The 12,197-nt window shown below is 37.4% G+C and overlaps 1 protein-coding gene across 1 annotated transcript in view; it reads right to left on the bottom strand.

Moving 5' to 3' along the window:
- Positions 1 to 11,929, bottom strand: part of AGBL3 (AGBL carboxypeptidase 3) — a 91,558-nt gene extending 79,629 nt beyond the window's left edge. The window contains 3 exon segments of the mRNA XM_060020951.1: positions 8,527 to 8,587; positions 9,929 to 10,030; positions 11,036 to 11,929. Of these exon segments, the coding sequence (XP_059876934.1) occupies positions 8,527 to 8,587; positions 9,929 to 10,030; positions 11,036 to 11,425 (553 nt within the window). The 5' untranslated portion in view covers positions 11,426 to 11,929.
- Positions 11,930 to 12,197: the final 268 nt, after the last annotated feature.

The following is a 12,197-nucleotide window of genomic DNA, read 5'->3' as shown; positions in this document are numbered from 1 at the left end:
AACAACTAATGAAACAGACTTCACTGGTCTTCTAAGCCCCAACTTCAAAAAGGAAGTAATAAAAATGCTAAAGGAATTAAGAAAGATTATCAGTAGAAATGCAGATCACTGTAACAAGGAACTAGACTATATAAATGAAACAGTCAAAATTAGCTAATTCAATTGCCAAGTAAACCAATCTAGAAGCAATGAATAGCAGACTAAGTGCTGCAGAAGAATAAATAAGTGATCTGGAAGATAGAATAATGGAAATCACCCAATCAGAATAGCAGACAGAAAGAAAACAAAATGAAAGCAACACATGAGGTTTACAGGATAATATAAAGAGTGCAAACCTATGCATAATAGGGGTTCCAGAAGGAGAAGAGAGAGAAAAGGGGATTGAAAATGTACTTGAAGAAACTATGGCTGAACACTTCCTAAAATCTAAAGAAGGAAACCGATATCCAGGTACAGGAAGCACAGAGGGTCCCAAACAAGGTGAACACAAACAGACCCACACCAAGACATTATTAGCATTAAAATGGCAAAAGTTAAAGAGATGATTCTAAAGGCTGGAAGAGAAAAACAGAGTCAGTTACAAGGGAACTCCCATAAGGCTATCAGCTGATTTCTCTGCAGAAACTGTGCAGATCAGAAGGGAGTGGCATGATATATTCAAAGTCCTGAAAGGGAAAACCCTGCAACCTGGGATACTCTACCCAGCAAGATTATCATTTAGAATAGGAGAAGAGATAAAGAATTTCTCAGACAAGCAAAAACTGAAAGAATACAGCAATATTAAACCTAACCTAAAAGAAATATTGAAAGGTCTTCTCTAAATAGAAAAGAAGCAAGTATCTATTGGAAAGGCAAATATATAAAAGGATTGAAGATCACTTTAATAAGTCAGTACATAAATTTTTAAAAATCCAAAAAAATTGTAAAAGTGATTATATCTACTATTAATGGTAAAAGGATATGCATGAGGATGTAAAATAGGACATCAAAATCACAAAATGTAGGGGAGGGGAGTACAAAAATGAATATCTTTTAGAATGTGTTTAAACTTGTATGACTATCAGTTTAAAGCAAGTAGATATAGTTATGGGTTAACATACTTGAAAACCAGGGTAACCACACATCAAAAAGATACAATAGATTCACAGAAACCAAAAAGAAAGGAACTCAAGAATACAAAAGAAAACGATTAAACCACAAAAGGGAAAACAAAAAGAAGAAATGAACAAGAAAGAACTACAAAAACAACTAGAAAACAAGGTTTAAAATGGAAATTAAGTGCAGCTCTATTTACAACAGCCAGGACATGGATGCAACCTAAGTGTCCATTGACAGATGAATGGATAAAGAAGATATGGCACATATATACAATGGAATATTACTCAGCCATAAAAAGAAACAAAATTGAGTTATTTGCAGTGAGGTGGATGGACCTAGAATCTGTCATACAGAGTGAAGTAAGTCTGAAAGAGGAAAACAAATACTGTATGCTAACACATATATATGGAATCTAAAAAAAAAAAGGGTTCTGAAGAACCTTAGGTGCAGGACAGGAATAAAGACGCAGACGGTAGAGAATGGGCTTGAGGACATGGGGAGTGAGAAGGGTAAGCTGGGACGAAGTGAGAGAGTGGCATGGACATATATACACTACCAAATGTAAAACAGATAGCTAGTGGGAAGCAGCCGCATAGCACAGGGAGATCAGCCTGGTGCTTTGTGACCACCTAGTGGGGTGGGATAGGGAGGGTGGGAGGGAGACACAAGAGAGAGGAGATATGGGGATATATGTATATGTATAGCTGATTCACTTTGTTATAAAGCAGAAACTAACACACCATTGTAAAGCAGTTATACTCCAATAAAGATGTTAAAATAAATAACTAAATAATAAAATAAAACAGAAGAAAAATAAATAAGATGGCAATAAGTACATACCTATCAATAATTACTTTAAATGTCAGTGGACTAAATACTCAAATCAAAAGAAAGAGTGACAGACTGGATTAAAAAACAAACACCAACAGTATGCTGCCTACAGGAGACTCACTTTAGGGCAAAAGACACACACAGATTGAAAGTGAGGTGATGGAAAAGGATATTTCATGCAAATGGAAACAATAAGAAAGTAGGAATAGCAGTACTCATATCAGACAAAATAGACTTTAAACAAAGGCCATAAAGAAAGACAAAGAAGGACAGTATATAATGATAAAGGGAGCAATACAAGAAGAGGATATTATACTCATTAACATATATGCCCCCAATTTAGGAACACCTAAATATATAAAACAAATACTAACAGACATAAAGAGAGAGATTTGACGGAATACAATAATAGTAGGAAACTTTAACACCCCACTGACATCAATGAACAGATCTTCCAGGCAGAAAATCAGTAAGGCAACGGAGATCCCAAATGACACAACCAGCTGGACTTGATACATACAGGACACTACATCAAGCCCCCCGCCCCTTAATACGCATTCTTTTCAAGTGCACATGGAACGTTCTCTAGGATAGACCACATATTAGGTTACAAAACAAGTCTCAACAAATTTAAGAGGATAGAAATTATCTCAATATCTTTTCTGACCACAATGGTATGATACTAGAAATCAACCACAGAAAGAAAAATGGGAGAAGAATGAACACATGGAGACTAAGCAACATGCTACTGAAAAAACCAATGGGTAAGTGATGAAATCAAAGAAGAAATTGGAAAATACCTGAGCACAAAGGAAAATGAAAACACAAACTTCCAAAATCTATGGGACACAGCAAAAGCAGTTCTAAGACAGAAGATCATAGTGATATAGGCTTTCCTCAAGAAGGAAAAAAAAAAAACTCAAAAAAAACAACCTAACCTACCACCTAAAAAAAGAAGAAGAAAAAAACCAATGTCAGCAAAAGGAAGGAAATAATAAAGTTAAAAGAGGAAATAAATAAATTAGAGATCCAAAAAACAATAGAAAGGATAAAAAACCCAAGAGCTGGTTTTTTTGAAAAGATAAACAAAATCAACACACCTCTAGCCAGGCCTGCCAAGAAGAAAAGAGAGAGGACCCAAATAAACAAAATAGGAAATGAAAGAGGAGAAATAACAGCCAATATTGCAGAAATACAAAAAACTGTTAAGAGAATACTATGAGGAATTATATGCCAACAAATAGTTTCTAGAAACACACAGCCTGCCAAAACTGAGTCAAGAAGAAACAGATAACTTGTGCAGACCAATCACTACAAGCGAAATAGAATCAGCAATAAAAAAACCTCCTGCAAACAAAAGTCCAGGACCAGATGGCTTCACTGGGGAATTCTACGGAACATACAAAGAAGAACTTACACTGATCTTTCTCAAACTATTCCAAAAAACTGAAGACGAGGGAACACTTCCAAACTTATTCTATTAAGCTACCATCGCCCTGATAACAAAACCAAAAAGGGACTACAAAGAAAGAAAATCACAGGCCAATATCTGTGATAAAAACAGATGCAAAAAATCCTTAACAAAATATTAGTAAGCCAAATACATAAAAAGGATCATACACTATGGTCAAGTTGGATTCATTCCAGGTTTGCAAGGATAGTTCATCATACGGAAATCAATCAATGTGATACACCACATTACCAAGAGGAAAGCAAAAACCACATGATCATTTCAATAGGCACAGAAATGCTTGGATCATCTAGACAGAAAATCACTAAGGAAACACAGGCCTTAAATGACACATTCATCAGATGGACTTAATTGATATTTACAGAACATTCCATCCAAAAGCAGCAGAATAGACTTCCTTCTTAAGTGCACCTGGAACATTCTCCAGGACAGATCACATGTTGGGCCACAAATCAAGCCTCAGTAAATTTAAGAAAACTGAAATCATATCAAGCATCCTTTCCAACCACAATGTTATGAGATTAGAAATCAGTTACAGGAAAAAAACAGTAAAAAAACACAAACACATGGAGGCTAAACAATATGTTACTAAAAGAACAATGGATCACAGAAGAAATCAAAAAGGAAATCAAAAAATACCTAGAGACAAATGACAGTGAAAACACGATGATCCAAAACCTATGGGATGCAGCAAAAGCAGTTCTAAGAGGGAAGTTTATAGCAATAAAATCTTACCTCAGAAAACAATAAAAATCTCAAACAACCTAAATCTTACACCTAAAGCAACTAGAGAAAGAAGAACAAACAAAACTCAATGTTAGTAGAAGGAAAGAAATCATAAAGATCAGAGGAGAAATAATGAAATAGAGACAAAGAAAACAATAGAAAAGATCAATGAAACTGAAAGCTGGATCTTTGAAAAGATAAACAAAATTGATAGATCTTTAGCCAGACTCATCAAGAAAAAAAGGGAGAGGGTTCAAATCAATAAAATTAGAAATGAAAAAGGAGAAGTTACAATGGACACCACAGAAACACAAAGGAACATAAGAGACTACTACAAACAACTATATGCCAATAAAATGGAAAACCTAGAAGAAACGGACAAATTCTTAGAAGGGTACAACCTTCCAAGACTGAACCAGGAAGAAACAGAAAATATGAACAGACCAATCAGAAGTACTGAAATTGAAACAGTGATTGAAAACCTTCCAACAAACAAAAGTCCAGGACCAGATGGCTTCAGAGGCAAATTCTATCAAACATTTAGAGAAGAGCTAACACCCATCCTTCTCAAACTCTTCCAAAAAATTGCAGAGGAAGGAACACTCCCAAGCATATTCTACATTAAAAGGATCATACACCATGATTTATCCCAGGGATGCAAGGATTCTTCAACAACTGCAAATCAATCAGTGTGATATACCACATTAACAAATTGAAGAATAAAAACCATATAATCATCTCAATAGATGCAGAAAAAGCATTTGACAAAATTCAACACCAATTTATGATAAAAACTCTCCAGAAGTGGGCATAGAGGGAACTTACCTCAACATAATAAAGGCCATATATGACAAACCCACAGCTAACATCATTTTCAATGGTGAAAAGCTAAAAGCATTCCTTCTAATATCAGGAACAAGACAAGGACACCCACTGTCACCACTTTCATTCAACATAGTTTTGGAAGTCCTAGCTACAGCAATGAGAGAAGAGAAAGAAATAAAAGGAAGCGAAATTGGAAAAGAAGAAGTAAAATTACCACTGTTTGCAGATGACATGATATTATACACAGAAAATCCTACAGATGCTACCAGAAAAGTACTAGAGCTCATCAATGAATTAGGTAAAGTTGCAGGATACAAAATTAATACACAGAAATCTCTTGCATTCCTATATGCTAACAAAAAAAGATCAGAAAGAGAAATTAAGGAAACAATCCCATTCACCATTGCATCAAAAAATATAACCTACTAAGGAGACAAGAGACTTGTACTCTGAAAACTATAAGACACTGATGCAAGAAATCGAAGATGATACAAACAGATGGAAAGATATACCATGTTCCTGGATCGGAAGAATCAATACTGTCAAAATGACTATACTACCCAAGGCAATCTACAGATTCAGTGCAATCCTTATCAAATTACCAATGGCATTTTTCACAGGACTAGAACAAAAAATTTTAAATTTGTATGGAAACACAGAAGACCCTGAATAGCCAAATCAATCCTGAGAAAGAAAAACAGAGCTGGAAGAATCAGGCTCCCTGACTTCAGACTATACTACAAAACAGTGTGGTACTGGCACAAAAATAAACACATAGATCAATGGAACAGGATAGAAAGCCCAGAAATAAACCCACACACCTATGGTCAATTAATCTATGACAAAGGAGGCAAGAATATACAATGTAGAAAAGACAGTCTCTTCAATAAGTGGTGCTGGGAAAACTGGACAGCTACATGCAAAAGAATGAAATTAGAACATTCTCTAACACCATATAGATACATAAAGTCAAAATGGATCAAAGACCTAAATGTAAGGCCAGATGCTAAAAACTTCCTAGAGGAAAACACAGGGAGAACAATCTTTGACATAAATTGCAACAATTATGTTCTTTGATCCACCTCTTAGAGTAATGAAAATAAAGCAAAAATAAACAAATGGGATGTATTTAAACTTAAAAGTTTCTGCACAGCAAAGGAAAACATAACCAAAACGAACAGACCCACAGAATGGGACAAAACATTTGCAAACGAAGTGACCAACAAGGGATTAATCTCAAATTATACAAACAAAAACAAAAAAACAAAAAACCCAATCAAAAAATGGGCAGAAGATCTAAATAGACATGCCTCCAAAGGAGACATACAGATGGCCAACAGGCACATGAAAAGATGCTCAACATCACTAATTATCAGAGAAATGCAATTCAAAACTACAATGAGGTATCACCATACACCAGTCAGAATGGCCATCATCAACAAGTCTACAAACAATAAATGCTGGAGAGGGTGTGGAGAAAAGGGAACCCTCTTGCACTGTTGGTGGGGATGTAAACTGGTACAGCCACTATGGAGAATAGTATGAAGGTTCCTTAGAAAACTAAAAATAGAACTACAATGATCCAGCAATCCCACTTCTGGGCACATATCCAGAGAAAACCATAACTGAAAAGCTACATGCACCCCAATGTTCAGCACTATTTACAACAGCCAAGACATGGAAGCAACCTAACTGTCCACTGACAGAGGAATGGATAAAGAAGATGTGGCACATATATACAATGGAGTATTACTCAGCCATAAAAATAGTGAAATAATGCCATCTGCAGCAACATGGATGAACCTAGAGCTTATCATACTAATAAGTCAGACAGAGAAAGACAAATATCACATGAAATCACTCATATGTGGAATCTAATTTAAAAAAATGATACACATGAACGTATTTACAAAACAGAAACCGACTTAATAGATTTCAAAAACAAACTTATGGTTACCAAAGGGGAAACGTCGGGCAGGGAGGAATAAATCAGGAGCTTGGGATTACATACAGACACCACTATATATAAGATAGATAACCAGAAAGGACCTACAGTATAGCACAGGGAACTCTACTCAGTATTCTGTGATAACCTATATGAGGAAAGAATCTGAAAAAGAATGAATATATGTATATGTATAACTGAATCACTTTGCTGTACACCTGAAACTAAAACAACATTGTGAATCAACTATACGCCAATAAAATTTAAAAACCAACCAACAAACAAATAACAACCCAGTCAAAAAATGAGCAGAAGACTTATTTAGATATTTTTCCAGAGAAGACATACAGATGAACAACAGGCCCACAAAAAGATGTTCAACATCACTAATTATTAGAGAAATGTAAATCAAAAGCACAATGAGGTATCATTCAAACAGGTCAGAATGACTATCATCAAAAAGTCTACAAATAATAAAGCTGGAGAGGGTGTGGAGAGAAGGGAACCCTCCTACACTGTTGGTGGGAACGTAAATTGGTGCAGCCACTATGGAAAACAATATGGAGGTTCCTTAAAAAGCTAAAAGTAGAGCTACCATATGATCCAGCAATCCCATTCCTGGGTATATATCCAGAAATAACTAAAACTCTAATTTAAAAAGATAAATACACCCCAGGGCTTCCCTGGTGGCGCAGTGGTTGAGAGTCCGCCTGCCGATGCAGGGGACACGGGTTCGTGCCCCGGTCTGGGAAGATCCCACATGCCGCAGAGCGGCTAGGCCCGTGAGCCATGGCCGCTGAGCCTGCATGTCCGGAGCCTGTGCTCCACAATGGGGGAGGTCATAACAGTGAGAGGCCCGTGTACCACAAAAAAAAAAAAAAAAAAGATACAAAGACCCCAGTGTTCATAGCAGCAGTATTTAAAATAGCCAAGACATGGAAGCAACCCATGTGCCTATCAACAGATGACTGGCTTAAGAAGATGTGTGTGTGTGTGTGTGTGTGTGTGTGTGTGTGTGTGTGTGTATAATGGAATATTACTCAGCCATAAAAAAGAATGAAATATTGCCATTTGCAACAACATAGATGGACCTCGAGAGTATTATACTTAGTGAAATAAGTTAGGCAGAGGAAGACAAATATTATATCACTTATATATAGAATCTAATACAAATGAATCTATATACAAAACAGAAACAGACTCACAGAAACAGAAAACAAACGGTTATCAGAGGGGAAAGGAAGGGGGAGGGATAAATTAGGAGTACGGGATTAACAATCTACTACATATAAAATAGATAAGAACAAGGATTTACTGAATAGAACAGGGAATTATGTTACCTTGAAATAACCTATAATGGGAAATAATCTGAAAAATATATATACACAACTGAGTCACTTTTCTGTATACCCAAAACTAACAGAATAGTGTAAATCACCTATACTTCAATTAAAAAAAAAGTTTGAAGTCCAAAATACTATTATAAAAGTAAACACACATCTCCTTACCAATAACAGAATAATAATTCCCTATATTATTCACTGACTTTTTTTTTCTAGCGCTCTCTCATTTTTCATCCACTTAAGGTATTATCAGAAAGAGAAGGGGGAATATATGAATAATGTCAAACCTGTTAAAAGTGCACACTGATGGATGTCTTCATTTACAAACTTCATAAAGTTATCCTCATCCTAAAACAAGAGAGTTTTAAATTATTTATCTTTTAAAAACCAGCGGTTTCCCAATCCAGAAATTTTTTACATCTACCTTAGTACTTAGAATTGAGTGTGTCTTTAATCTTTAATAAATGAAAAAATTCAAGGTTATTACTGGCTATTGATCTCAAAGCACCCAACACTTCAAATATCCTGAAACAATGTTTTCATCTTTCATTTCTCTTCTTCCACAAGGTAAGGTCATATTAATGATTATAGAGAAGGAACAGTTTAAAGATTCTTGGTAAACCTGGCAAAACAGGTTAAATTACGACTAAAATTAACCAAAAAAAGAAGAAAAAAGAAACACAGAAAGCCATTGCCGGGACTTCCCTAGTGACCCAGTGGTGAAGAATTCGCCTGCCAATGCAGGGGACACGGGTTTGAGCCCTGGTCCGGGAAGATCCCACATGCCGCGGAGCAAATAAGCCTGTGCGCCACAACTACTGAGCCTGCACTCCAGAGCCCGCGAGCCACAACTACTCAGCCCGAGTGCCACAACTACTGAAGCCCTCGCACCTAGAGCCTGTGCCCCCCCCCCCCCCCCCCGGCAAAGAGAAGCCACCGCAATGAGAAGCCCGCGCACCGCAACGAAGAGTAGCCCGCGCTCGCCGCAACTAGAGAAAGCCCGCGTGCGCGCAGCAAGGAATGCAGCCAAAAATAAATAAATAAATAAATTTATGCGGGGAGGGGAGAAAGCCATTGACTTAAAGGGTTATACATCATTTGGGGAGTTTATTTTGGGACCTTAACTTATATAGATAATTTATACATTACTAAAATGTGAAGGAAATTTCTTAGAAATATGTGCTGGGACCAGACAAAATATTTGTAACTACTGCATTTTGTTTCTCCACTACCCCCTTCTTCCTCCATGTACTTTCCTTTGTTACAACAGTGCCACATGAAATCTATGATGGTGACACACAGTAGGTTTAGAAATAGGTTTCACTATTATGATACACATTATAATGTAACATAGAATTAGTACATATAAGAAAATAAGTGGACATGAATTATAAAAATAAAACCCTAATAATTACTTATTACACACATTTTAATAAAACTCAGAAGAATCTCAGCCAAAATATTTTCTCAAAAACCCCCCCAAATCAATATAGATTCTCTTTCTAGATAGGGCATACTGCACACATTAATAGCTTTGCTTTCAATCAATTTATTTCCCAACTTCAGCGAAAAGTGATTTAAATATCCAACGGATTTTTACAGCCAACTGAATTTATAGTATTTTTACTGGGAATTTATATTTTATAACAAGTTTTATTTCTAAGTAGGATTAAGTTGAGAAAAACATACTGATTCATCTTCACTGATTGTTCTGTCTGAATAGTCTTCCTTTTCTGAATCTTCTGACATCTCCAATATTTGGCTCGAAATTTCTTTTATTATGTAGGTAGGCTGTAAAACAATTTGTAAGGAACTTATTTGACAGTTTTCTTTTTAAGTACACATTAAATGTGTACCCCCAAATATATTCAATTTTATTTAATTAACAGTGACAACAGGCTTCTCTAAAAAGTAAATTAAGACACAGCTAATTAAACCTTTAATTTCAAAGATTTGAAGAAATTCTCCATTTTTATAAGATAGAGACAAGTCAGAATAAGACAAATCACGTAAATAATTCAGTTGAAAAAGGAATTTCCAGGGTACATAACCAAATCCTAGACTTATCATAGACAAGTCTAGACACAGCGATGGCGAGTTCAGAATGATTCTGAGGTACTGAAAAGCTCATGCATCAGAGAAAAATTACAGTTACTTATTCAGGTAGTGAGTTGTAGCAATACAGTTAATTTTTTTTTTCGGCTTAATTTTCATTTGACCAAAAGTTCAAATGACAGTAGGTTTTTTTCTCTATATTTTGGTTAATATTCTGTAGACTGTTCTAATATTCGATCACATTAGTCTTACTGGAATAGTTAACTTACTGCAATAGTTATCAGAAGTGGTAATTCTTAAGTGGTAATTAAGTGGTAATTAAGACCTCTTAAGTGGTAATTAAGACAATGAAATAACAGAAATTCCTTGTCAAGAGTCTACTATTTTTGAGAGACCAAAGGAATTTACTAATTTCGAATCTACTAGTTTATGCTCCTCTCTACAAAAAGTGGGTTTTCGAGAGTGGACCACAAACAATACAGCCCAAGCTCCACAGCGAATAACTTTACGAATGCCACAGAGAAGTCTGTCTTACGGGTGACACCTTCAGTAGTAAGAGACTGAAGTTTCCGTCTGGGGATCACAACTCCGAATTTGGAAAACTGGACTGGCATAAATCTTGATTCTGTTTCCTTACATGAGCGTATGAGGCGCACCAACGTGCTGACCTGCTGCGGAGTAAAACCTGAGCTTCAGGAGAGGCACACACACAGATGGATCCAATAAGCGCTCCGTGCGTACCTTCCACGTCAGAAGCGAGAGAGGCCACAGCAGGCGCGGCCTCGCCCAGCGGCGCCGCGGCAGTCTCGGGGCAGCAACGATGACTTCCCTTCTTGGCGGGAAGGACGATGAAGCCACAATTCCTGGTGGCGAAGTTTTCCTCCCACACTCGGCGACACGGCAGTGGAGGGAGGGGCGCCTTTTCTGGGCGCGCTCGTTTCGCGCAGGGACTTTCCTTCTCGGCACTTCACTGTCCCGCCTTGGCCTCCTCACCCTCGCCTCGAGTCCCACGGTCAGGCCAGTAGTCCCTTCCGTGCGCCGGGAGCAGCCGTTCTGCCAGTGATACCGACAGCCCAGCGACTGGAAGGAACGCTGCCGCGGCCTTTTAGTAGCCGCAGCCACGCCCTTCATCACGTAGCGCAGCACTCGTTACCAGGGCAACGGGCTCAACCTCGCGAGATCTCAGACTGGTCAGCTACGCGGGATTTCGGCTGAAGGAAAGGAAAAGCCCGAAGGATGTGGCGGACTAGCAGCAGAGGAGTGGGCGTCAAAGGGCATCCCGAGGGGCGGGAAGGTAGAGAGCAGGGGGCTGGCGGGAAATTTTAGGGGTGGAGGCAGGGCAGCTATTTGTCTCTACGGTTCTGCACATCGGTTGTTTGTCATGTCTGTCCCTTCTTCGAGCAGACACTAGAGCAGACTGGTTAAGACTTTTGCTTTGTTGATCTTTAGTTGTATCCGCACCGAGTTGCGTTTTGCACGGTTGTGTGACTAATGATCTTTATTGGATTCGGAAAAAGAGACTTTTTAAATATTTGATGGAAGAGTCCTAGATTTTCTTGGGTGAGCTTGCAAGATTATTATTAGCTCAGAGATTCTTTAAGTATAATAATCGTTAGCTAACGTATCAAGAACATCTTCGGGGACACTATGCAAATCATTTTACATGTATTGTCTCATCTAATTAAATATGATCATTCCGTAACAAATTTAGCCATTATTCCTGTACATCCCACCTTGATTTCCCCCTGGTCTGTAGCTTAGTGGATAATTTATTTAGAATACTTTTCCAAGTAGAGCTAAAAATAAAAGTCTTTAAATGTTTGGTGCCTGCACGAGGCATTATGTGTCATGAGATTTGTAATACTGTAGAAATGGAGATAATGCAAAAGTAAAATAAAGGGCA

Source organism: Delphinus delphis, chromosome 9, assembly GCF_949987515.2.
Source record: "Delphinus delphis chromosome 9, mDelDel1.2, whole genome shotgun sequence".
NCBI classification, from domain to species: Eukaryota; Metazoa; Chordata; class Mammalia; order Artiodactyla; family Delphinidae; genus Delphinus; species Delphinus delphis.
This window is presented reverse-complemented; position numbering and strand designations above follow the sequence as displayed.